The sequence below is a fragment of the Ascaphus truei genome, chromosome 9 (genome assembly GCF_040206685.1).
Source record: "Ascaphus truei isolate aAscTru1 chromosome 9, aAscTru1.hap1, whole genome shotgun sequence".
Classification (NCBI taxonomy): Eukaryota; Metazoa; Chordata; class Amphibia; order Anura; family Ascaphidae; genus Ascaphus; species Ascaphus truei.
In genome coordinates, this window is record NC_134491.1 from 21028874 (window position 1) to 21040691 (window position 11818).

The following is an 11818-nucleotide window of genomic DNA, read 5'->3' on the forward strand; positions in this document are numbered from 1 at the left end:
TGGCAGGCCTGCTCTTACCAGGGTTTACTGCCAGGGAGGGCAGACTGGTAGCAAAGAACCAGTCCTGGCTACATATATATTAATATATATATATAGCATAGTTACCAGTCCGTGAACTAATGAAGGAGACAGCATACAGCAAGGGGTAGTCAAAAAAAGATGTATTCAAAACACACTGTTACACGAATGCCAACATTTCGGTCCCACAGGGAGACGTTGAGGAAGGTCTCCCTGTGGGACCGAAACATTGGCATTCGTGTAACAGTGTGTTTTGAATACATCTTTTTTTGACTACCCTTTGCTGTATGCTGTCTCCTTCATTAGTTCACGGACTGGTAACTATGCTGTTTATCTCTATGGGACTAGCATCTGCTTATGCTTTGTATTAGTGTGCTGACTGGCTCTATCTAACATATAATGTCTTTATTCACATTTTGTAACTTTGTCACAGCCTTCATATATAGCTCACGGTGTTGCAGAAGGGGTTATTCCCGCTTGTAGCACAGAGCTCCAGAGGGAGTGCTATCTGCTTTTCGCACCACACCTCTGTGCATAGGACATGTGCAATAATGTGTATATACTGCAAAGCCACTGTATACCCCGCCTCCCCCATTCACAGGTATTCCCATCACACAAACTGCCTTGACACTGACAAACCCCAAACTGCTTCAGTATAATAATCACCTCGCAATATATCAACTTCATTTTGAGAAGTTAGGGTTTCCGGTACTGAAGGGGTTAATTGAACCCTTACATTACAGCACTGGATGTCACTGTGCCCCCTCTGCTCCGTCTCACTATATACGGTGCCTCTCTTCTGCCATCGTCTTGTCCGCTTCTTCTATACGTGACCCAAACTGCATGGATCGAGGCCTTCAAAATGGCCTTTCCCAGCCCGAGCGCCCAGGAGACGGCCTGCTTTTTGTGAGACCCATTTTAAAGAGTGGGACTTGTTTTTTCAATATCAATATCAGTAAAGAAGAAAGAACGCTTCTTCTCGGGGACCTTTCTAAATACAGAGGAAGAGATAAGAAAATACCAAAGGCGCTCAACTCTATTCTTGTACTAACAAAGAAAGTTATAATGAACAAATAGTGAGATCAGTCCCCACCCTCAATCAGAGATCTAGATAAGGAAATATATAAGCTGATACATTTTAATAGAAGAGATTTCATATATAATGGGGATCCACTAGGTGTACAATTTGGTGAAAAATGGACAACAATTTTAAAAGATATACTGTACCAGAGGAAAGAAGGCATTATCATTAGGGTTGCCAGTGGGCTTCTCCTACAACAAAAAAATAACGCGCGCACACACTCCATGCTGTTTCCTCCTCTCCTTGGCCCCAAGCCCAGGCTCTTGACACCTCCTCCTGATTGGCTACTGTGGTGTAATGCAGCCAATAAGGTTGGTGGAAGCTGCCCAGCCCCATAGCAACAGCCCTGCTCGGGGAAATCCAGAGAGGTAATCCAGGTATACACATACATGCCCAGTATTACCTCTCATTATTTTCTGGACAGTGTCCAAATACAGGACAGTCCGGTTCAATACAAGACACCTGGCAACCCTAATTATCATGGGGTCAAAAGACACATATCCCGTGCAAAAGGAAGGTCCTGCAGAAAAGAGACGATATGATTTGGATATACAACTTGAAACTTTATTATATATTATTAAGACTAAAGTGTAATGAAGATAGATCAAGATAGCTACAGGTACCCCCCATTCCCTGTTATTCCTATGTCTGTGTTGAGTTATGCAAAGATATATAGAACTTCACATGGGTTGGAATAATATTTTAGAAAGTTGACTGTAATAGTAATGTTTTAGTAGAAACGAGCGGTGCTTAAGAAAGGACAATGTAAAAATACTGTATGTGAACTATCTACACTGTGTTGTAACCAAAGACATTGGAAAAATGTGAATAAAATTTTTTTTTTTTTAAATGGGATTTAACTACCTGAAAGAAAAACGTGTTGCAATGTATAATCACACTGAGCATCTCTCTACACTCCCGGAACCCAAACTACAAATTAATCCAGACACCAAACCCTTTGCTAAGAATCCCATGTTGCAATATTACCAGATGGTAAGTCTAACTACTGGGGGGTCTTTTTCTCAAACATCTGGGGCAACTAACTCTCCTACTGGGACTACTAGTTTACCTAAGGGGTTACGTTATGGGTTAATGCAGGATGACTGCAGAATGTAAGCCCCGTCCCTTGTATGCAGGGCGATAGTGACATCACTAGGGGAGATATACAGTGGAGTGACGGTTCTGGAACTCAGGTTCCTGGGAGATCTAGAAAGAGGAGCCTCACTGTGTATAGTTACTATAGAGATGTAAGAGAACGGTCACTTTGTTTTGATAGATAGTGAATGTTCCCCTTATTAGAGGTAGAGCCGTGATATGGGGCCAGGTCTTGTTCCCGGAAGATAAAGGTGGAAAGCACCTGTGCCACACGGTCCTGGAGGGAGTAGAAGGGATTGCCAGAATAAGCCCTTGGTAACAAGCAAAGTGCCTCTTTGGGGATGCTCTACAGCCGAAGGTGGGCAACTCTAGTCCTCAAGGACCACAACAGGCTTTCAGGATATCCCTGCTTCAGCACAGGTGGCTCAATCAGTGGCTCAGTGTTCGATTAATCCGACTGTGCTGAAGCAGGGATATCCTGAAAACCTGACCATTGGTGGTCCTTGAAGACTGGATTTGCCCAACCCAGCTATATAGGCACCCAAAGAGGAAGTCTGTAGCAGTGCCGGCTTGATGGCGTTGCCATAGGTGCCTCTGAACCGAGCCCCGCGGTTACAGAGACCCCGCGCTCTTCCACACAACAATGAAACTAATTGCCGGGGGAGAGCGCGGTCCTCTGTAACTCTCTTACCTTCTCCTGCATCTCTTCCTGCAGGGTCCCTCATCATGGCGCCGCATCATCACATGCTGTCGCGATGCCATGACAATGGGATGTTGTGCGGCATCACGTTGCAATGGCAACGCAGCGCCATTTAAAATCGCGGCTCCATGATGACAGCCCCTGCAGGAAGCGATGGCGAAGGAAAGGGTAAGAGGCCCCGCACCCCATGTCTGCCCCGGAATATTTCCGGCCGGCCCTGAATCATGCCAAATATAAATAAAGCATGTCTGTTTGAATGAGAAAAGCTCCTGGCCGCCATCTTGTAACTTCGCTGCTCACACGCCCCAACCTGCATGAGGTCCAAGGAAGGTACAGAAAAGAGACAGAGCACCACTATACCTTGGATACTACACGATGTAGCACTGTGATGATTCAGGGGATTCCTTCCCCTTCTTTCTCTCCCTCTGTCCCATCTCCTGCCAATCCTTCTACCCTTTCCCACTCCTGTCCCGCTCCGTCTACCTCTCTCCCACTGCCTCAGCGCATGCCCGCAGGCCTCGCGCGCCCGCGCGGTCCCCGAGCCCTTGCAGTGACGCTCCCAGACGCCCGCTATGCCCACGGCCAATACCTCACCGTTCCTGGCAGTCCCGTCCGCTCCTCTGCCTCTCTCCAGCGGGGTTCCCGCAGCGCGGCGCTCCGTGAGCCTGGTGACGCAGCCTGTGCGCACGCTCCCTCAGCTTACGTAGGGCGCGCGCACACACTCCTCCTCTGGGCTCTGTCTCCCTTCTGCTTCCTCCTCCCGGTCCTTGCGGGCCATCTCCCTGTCACAGCCTGTGCGCGCGCACCCTCAACTTACAGAGGGCACGTGCACACGCTCCTCTTCTTTGGTCTGCCACGTTCCTGACTCCTCCTCCCAATCCCTACAGGTCATTCCTCTGACTGCCCCTTCTGTCTCCTCCTCTCATCTCCCTGACCTATCTCTGTTGTCTCCCACTTCTCTCTCTGCTCCTCCCCTCTCTCCTATTGGTGTGTCTCCCTTTATAATCCCTGTCTGTCCTCTTCTTCCTCGCTCTGCATAGTTCCTGTTTCCCTGTGTGTGCTGACCTATGCTGTGCTCCCTCTGTGTCCCTGCTGTATCCTGCTCCTGTGTTTACTTTGGATTCCCCTGGCTTTGACCCCTGCTTGTCCTGGACTATTAATTGAGTATCCAATTAAGGGAGATTCCCTTACCTACCTTGTCCTGGACTAACCTGCTCTCTGTACCCCTTTGAACCTTGCTACGGACACTATCTCGTTTACCTCTGGCATCCTTGGACCTGGCTTTGTACCCTGACGACTCTACTCTCTGGACCCCTGGACATTGGCACACGGACACGACCATCCTTACGCTTATACCATCTGACGTTGCAAGTATCATTAACCACTCTCTTTACAGGCCCAGCAACGCTATACCACACTCCGGGCTAGCTCCCACTGCTGTGGGTGTGTGGTATAATACCGTTCCCACCTCAGTACTGGGGTCTTGCTAGGTCTGCGGGCATACAGGCGTGACATTATGCAGAGCCCAACCAACACAGACCCCCCTGAGGTGGGTACTAGTATTTCCATAGAGGCCTTACAATTTGTCAGTAACCAGCTGTCTACTGTCTCCCAAAAAATGGCTAAGTTCTCCCCTCAGGAGAGTTCCATGGTCCCTATGTCACCGGTGGCCACAACCTACGCCAACCCTGGGCCCCGGATTCACTCTTCGAGTCGCTACGATGGGGACCCCCTCGCCTGCCGCGGCTTCTTAAACCAATGTGAGGTGCAGTTTGAGATGTCCCCCTCCCTGTTTCCCACTGGTCGTGCTAAAGTAGCATATGTCTACGCCTTGCTCACCGGAGACGCTCTCGCCTGGGCCTCCCCCTGTGGGAGCGCAAAAGTGAAGTAACGCAAGATTACTCTCTCTTCAGACGCGAGTTGCAACTTGTATTTGATACTCCTGCACGGCGCGAGACAGCCACCTTCTCTCTTTTTCACATTTCACAGGCCCGAAGATCTGCTGCCAAATACGCCATCGAGTTCCGCGCGCTGGCCGCTGAAGTCCAATGGAATGATGAGGAACTCGCCACCGCGTACTGGCACGGACTCTCAGATACGTTGAAAGACGACCTAGCTACTCATGCCCGGCCGTCTTCCCTGGAGGAGTTGATTACCCTGAGTGTACGCATGGATCAGCGTACTCAGGAGCGACGGCACGAGAGACACTGTTCTCGCTCTCCTTCTTCTGTTGTTTCTCACAAGTCGCCTACAACACCTCTCCTGGCACTGAAGCCTCCAGAACCGATGCAGGTCAGCAGTCAGCAACTTCGGGCCACGGAAAAAGCGCGGCGACGCTTGAATAGACTTTGCTTCTACTGTGCTTCTCCAGAACATCGCCTCCAGAATTGTCCCCTGAAGCCGGGAAACAGGCACACCCAGTAAAGGTAGAGGGGCTTCTACTGGGTACTGTCTCTCCTTGCCCCTCTCCTCCCGAAGCTCTCCCAAAGAAGTTTCTGCTTCCTGCAACGTTGGAGGGCCCAAACCTTTTCCTGAAGGTTGAAGCTTTCGTCGCCTCGGGATCGGGTGGTAATTTCCTGGACCAGACGTTCGCGTCGGAGAACCAAATTCCCATGGTCAGAAGGAAAACCCGCATTGGCCTTGAGGCCATCGACGGCTGACCACCCCAGCCGGCTTTTAACATTTGGGAGTCTATTCCTCTTACGTTGACCTTGGCTGATGGCCATAAGGAGGTAATCATCTTCGATATTTTTCAATCTCCTACTGTGCAAATTATTTTAGGATTGCCTTGGCTTCAACTCCACAATCCGCGCATTGACTGGACCGGTGTTCTGCCTCTCCAGTGGCCTTCGTCCGCAGATGCCGCTCCTGTGAAGTCTCCTGTTGCGGTGCTGGCCGGTCTGGATTCCACTTCTTCCAATCTATTGACCCTGCCTACCGTGTATCATGAGTACCTGGATGCGTTCAACAAGGTACAAGCGGAGATCCTTCCTCCTCATCGTCCGTACGATTGTCCTATCGATCTCATTGCAGGGACCATCCTGCCGAAGTCTAAGTCATGTCCACTCTCCGTTCCGGAGACCGAGGCCATGACGTCCTATATTCAGGAAAATTTGGAGAAGGGATTCATCCGCAACTCTACCTCCCCTGCCAGGGCTGGCTTCTTCTTTGTGAAGAAGAAGGATGGATCGCTTAGGCCGTGCATTGACTTCCGCGGACTCAATAAGATCACGGTGAAGAACCGGTATCCTCTTCCGCCTATCTCAGAATTGTTCGATCGTCTCCAGGGGGGCTCTATCTTCTCAAAGCTCGACTTAAGAGGTGCCTATAATCTCATTCGCATAAGGGAGGGGGAAGAGTGGAAAACTACATTTAACACATGTTCTGGACATTATGAATATCTTGTTATGCCCTTTGGTTTATGTAACGCTCCTGCCGTTTTTCAAGAGTTCATGAACGACATCTTCCGCGATGTATTGGGAACATTTGTCATAGTCTACCTAGACGACATTCTAATTTTTTCTAAAAATCTGGAGGAACACATTCAACATACCAAGCTAGTGCTTTCTAGACTCTGTTCTAATCGCCTTTATGCCAAGATGGAGAAGTGTTTGTTCCACCAGTCCTCTACTGCCTTCTTAGGCTATATCATCTCCAGCCAAGGCTTCTCCATGGATCCAGAGAAACTGAAAGCTGTTCTCGATTGGCCGCTGCCTAATTCACTCAAGGCTGTGCAGCGTTTTCTCGGCTTTGCCAACTATTACAGGAAATTCATCAAAAAATTTTTTTCTATTGCTCTTCCCATCACCGCATTGACCAAGAAGGGCGCTGATATTGCTTCCTGGTCTCCTGAGGCTATTTGTGCTTTTGAGGTTCTTAAGAAGGCTTTCGTTTCTGTACCCATCCTTCGCCATTGATATACCTCCCTCCCCTTCACTTTGGAGGTCGCCGCCTCGGACGTAGGAGCCGGCGCAGTCCTTCCCCAAGAGAAACTTCGCCCCTGTGGTTTTCTTTCACAGAAATTTTCATCTGCCGAAAGGAATTATGATGTTGGTAATCGTGAAGTTTTGGCCATAAAACTGGCTCTTCAAGAATGGAGATACCTTTTGGAGGGGTCCAAAGAACCAGTTGCTATTCTCACTGACCACAAAAATGTGTTATATATTGAGGGGGCACGTCGGCTGGGATCCCGCCAGGCTCGCTGGTCACTCTTCTTTTCCCGCTTTAACTACACCATCTCATATATTCCTGGTACCAAAAATGTCAAAGCGGACGCTCTCTCTCGTCAGTTCGCCACCGAAATCGAAGCTAATGAAACCACGGAGCCTATTCTTCCTGCCAAATGTATAATTTCCGCTAACAACTTCGATGTGTTGAACGAGATCAACAAAGCACAAGCTCACATTCCCAGCAGGTTCAGGGTACCAGAAGAACGCCTAAACGCAGCTCCACGCTTTCGCCATAAAGTTTTAATTTGGGGTCATTCTTCTAGAGCAGTCGGTCATCCAGGCTTCAAAAGGACAGCAGATCTCATTAAACTGACTTTTTGGTGGCCTAAAATGAACCAAGACATTCTCGACTTTACCACCGCCTGTCCTGTATGTGCCCAGAGTAAGACACTCCATCACAAAACTTCTGGACTTCTCTTACCTCTTCCCATTCCAGAACAACCCTGGAAACATATGTCGATGGATTTCATCGTTGAACTGCCCATTTCCAAAGGGATGAACACCATTCTGGTCGTAGTAGACAGGTTCTCTAAACAGGCACACTTTATTCCCTCAAGGGTCTTCCTAACTCTGCCACGTTGGCTGACGTCTTCTCCAAATAAATTTTCAGGTTACATGGCGTTCCCATTTCTATTGTCTCTGACCGTGGATCACAGTTCATCTCAAAATTCTGGCGGGCATTTTCCAAAGACTCGGTATCTCTCTTTTGTTTTCCTCAGGATACCATCCTCAAACCAATGGTCAAACAGAGAGGATGAATAAAACCCTTGAACAATATCTAAGATGTTTCATATCGGACTCACAAGACAACTGGGTGGATTTTTTGCCATGAGACGAATTTGCTATAAATTCTCTTAGAAACAAGTCTACTCAGGAGTCTCCATTTTTTATTAACTTCGGTTTCCATCCAGTAGCCTTCCTCTCTCGTCCTCCCCTTCGGGCGTTCCTGCGGCCGACTCTCATGTTGTCGATCTTCAAGAATCTTGGAAAAGATCCTCAAGACTTTACAATCGATGGTTGCCAAGCAAAAGACCAAGGCAGATCGTCATCGTCAACCTGGCCTTCTTCAAACCTGGCGACCGGGTGTGGTTATCCTCAAAAAATATCAGGCTGAAAACACCATCGCCCAAACTATCTCCTCGATTCCTAGGCCCATTCAAAATATTGGAGAAGATTAATCTGTGGCTTACCGTCTCGACCTGCCTCCTACCATGAAGATTTCTTCGGTGTTCCACGCTTCCCTTCTTAAACCCTTCGTACCCAGTCCTCATTTTCCTGTCCCCTCTCGAAAACCCAATCCAGTCTCCACCCTAGGTCAACAGAGTATGAGGTCCAATCACTTATCGATTCCCGCTGGTCCAAAAATAGACTCCAATTCCTGGTCCACTGAAGGGCTATTGTTCAGAAGAACCAGCACCTCACATCCATGCCCCAAGACTACTCCTTCAGTTCCACCAGAAGTTCCCTCTCAAGCCCTGGTTGGATCGCTCAGAGATCGATCCTCAAGGGGGGACACTGTGACGATTCAGGGGATTCCTTCCCCTTCTTTCTCTCCCTTTGTCCCATCTCCTGCCAATCCTTCTACCCTTTCCCACTCCTGTCCCGCTCCGTCTACCTCTCTCCCACTGCCTCAGCGCATGCCCCGCAGGCCTCGCGCGCCCCGTGCGGTCCCCGAGCCCCTGCAGTGATGCTCCCCGCTCCCAGACGCCCGCTATGCCCGCTGTCAGTACCTCACCGTCCCTGGCAGTCCCGTCCGCTCCTCTGCCTCTCTCCAGTGGGGTGCCCGCGGCGCTCCGTGCGCCTGGTGACGCGGCCTGTGCGCGCGCTCCCTCAGCTTACGGAGGGCACGCGCACCACGCTCCTCCTCTGGGCTCTGTCTCCCTTCTGCTTACTCCTCCCGGTCCCTGCGGGCGATCTCCCTGTCACAGCCTGTCGCGCGCACCCTCAACTTACAGAGGGTGCGCACACGCCCCTCTTCTTTGGTCTGCCACGATCCTGACTCCTCCTCCCAATCCCTACAGGTCACTCCCCTGACTGCCCCTTCTGTCTCCTCCTCTCATCTCCCTGACCTATCTCTGTTGTCTCCCACTTCTCTCTCTGCTCCTCCCTCTCTCCTATTGGTGTGTCTCCCTTTATAATCCCTGTCTGTCCGTCTGTCCTCTTCTTCCTCGCTCTGCATAGTTCCTGTTTCTCTGTGTGTGCTGTGTAGAAAGCCAGTGCATCAGAAAAAACAAGTCCTGTTTGGCATAATAAACTGAGGTTTAGGATAAAGGGCATTTTGGCCTGAAACTAGTTGGTGGACCCCTGCTGTGGCCTAGGGGGGGACCCTTTTGTCCACTTTTATGTAATAAATCTATTTTTTGTTGCTTAAAACCGTGAGCCTCCTTCTGTTACTTTGGGCAGTGCACTGCCTTATTTTTCTACTTGTCCCTGTGTGTGCTGACCTATGCTGTGCTCCCTCTGTGTCCCTTCTGTATCCTGCTCCTGTGTTTACTTTGGATTCCCCTGGCTTTGACCCCTGCTTGTCCTGGACTACCCTGCTCTCTGTACCCCTTTGAACCTTGCTACGGACACTACCTCGTTTACCTCTGGCATCCTTGGACCTGGCTTTGTACCCTGACGACTCTACTCTCTGGACCCCCTGGACATTGGCACACGGACACGACCATCCTTACGCTTATACCATCTGACGTTGCAAGTATCATTAACCACTCTCTCTACAGGCCCAGCAACGCTATACCACACTCCGGGCTAGCTCCCACTGCTGTGGGTGGGTGGTGTAATACCGTTCCCACCTCAGTACTGGGGTCTTGCCAGGTCTGCGGGCATACAGGAGTGACAAGCACTCCTTTGGAGCCGGGTAAGGAGGGGTTATGCATCCAATCGCTCCCTCCCAGTTATCAGTGACGTGAGCGCTCAGGGACACGGGACGTTTATCGCTGGGACAGACGATGGTCAGGGAAGGGCTCTGATTTGTCCCCCTCTCTGCTGTTCCCTCTCTAGGTCGTTAGTGGTGACAAATCTATTGATACGGTAATAATGAGGTTCTCTCTGTGGGTTTTGGAAGCGGCTTTATCTGCGGCTGTGAGGCTCCCACGCTGATACCTGCCGTCCCCCCCCGCTATAAAGGGACACCCTGAGGCCGGAGTCAGCGCTGAAGCGGACGGAGACATGGGGAAGATGCTGCTCTTGGCGGGTGAGTGACCGAAAGGCCGTGACTCGGAGAATCTCCATTACCACCGGGGTGGCCGGGGGTCATTTTCTGAAAGTGTCCGGCTGCGAAAGTGGGGTGAAAACAGCACCAGATTTATTAAAGGATAACATCCCATTAAGAGCAGAGGCATGTTAACCTGCGCTGGTCTGCGCTGTTACTTTGCACCGGATTTCCTTAACGAGCTGCTCCTCATGCTGATCGTTAATTAAAACAAACTGAGCAGTGAGCTTTCTAATACACTTCTCATTTACTTTGTCTCTTTATTTTAGTTGTTTACTAAAAACAACAACTCTTTGCACTCCCCCCTCCCCTCTCCCCCCCCTCCCCTCTCCCCCTCTCTTTCTCCCCCCCACCCCCTCCGCTCTCTTTCTCTCCCCCCCCTCCCCTCTCTTTCTCCCCCCACCCCCTCCCCTCTCCTTCTCCCCCCCCCTCCCCTCTCCTTCTCCCCCCCCTCCCCTCTCCTTCTCCCCCCCCTCCCCTCTCCTTCTCCCCCCCCCCCTCCCCTCTCCTTCTCCCCCCTCCCCTCTCCTTCTCCCCCCCTCCCCTCTCCTCTCCCCCCCCTCCTCTCCCCCCTCCCCTCTCTCTTCTCCCCCCCCTCCCCTCTCCTTCTCCCCCCCTCCCCTCTCCTTCTCCCCCCCTCCCCTCTCCTCCCCCCCCTCCCCTCTCTTCTCCCCCCCCTCCCCTCTCCTTCTCCCCCCCCTCCCCCTCTCCCCACTCCTTCTCCCCCCCTCCCCCCCTCCCCTCTCTTTCTCCCCCCCCTCCCCTCTCTTTCTCCCCCCCCTCCCCTCTCTTTCTCCCCCCCCCCCCTCCCCCTCTCTTTCTCCCCCCCCTCCCCTCTCTTTCTCCCCCCCCTCCCCTCTCTTTCTCCCCCCTCCCCACTCTCCCCCCTCCCTCTCTTTCTCCCCCCCCTCCCCTCTCTTCTCTCCCCCCCTCCCCTCTTCTCCCCCCCCTCCCCTCTCTTTCTCCCCCCCCTCCCCTCTCTTTCTCCCCCCCCTCCCCTCTCTTTCTCCCCCCCCTCCCCTCTCTTTCTCCCCCCCCCCTCTCCCCTCTCTTTCTCCCCCCCCCTCCCCTCTCTTTCTCCCCCCCCTCCCCTCTCTTTCTCCCCCCCCTCCCCTCTCTTTCTCCCCCCTCCCCTCTCCCCTCTCCTCTCTTCTCCCCCCTCCCCTCTCCCTCTCTTTCTCCCCCCCCTCCCCTCTCCCCCTCTCTTTCTCCCCCCCCTCCCCTCTCCCCTCTCTTTCTCCCCCCTCCCCTCTCCCCTTTTTCTCCCCCACCCCCTCCCTCTTTCTCCCCCCACCCCCTCCCCTCTTTCTCCCCCCACCCCCTCCCCTCTTTCTCCCCCTCTTTCTCCCCCCCCCCCATCTTTCTCTCACCCCCCATCTCTTTCTCCCCCCCCCCTCTCTATCTCTCTCAGGTTTACTGACACTCTCTTCCACGCTCTCTCAGGTTTGCTGACTTTCTGAGTCTCTCTCTCAGGTTTATGA

The 11818-nt window shown here is 51.7% G+C and overlaps 1 protein-coding gene across 1 annotated transcript in view; it reads left to right on the forward strand.

Annotated features, from left to right (window-relative positions):
• Positions 1-10205: 10205 nt before the first annotated feature.
• The window catches only part of LOC142502546 (acidic mammalian chitinase-like), a 9996-nt gene continuing 8383 nt past the window's right edge, over positions 10206-11818 (forward strand). Inside the window, exon 1 of the mRNA XM_075613674.1 lies at positions 10206-10319. Coding sequence (XP_075469789.1) covers positions 10295-10319 — 25 coding nt within the window. The 5' untranslated portion in view covers positions 10206-10294. The remainder of the gene's footprint in view (positions 10320-11818) is intronic.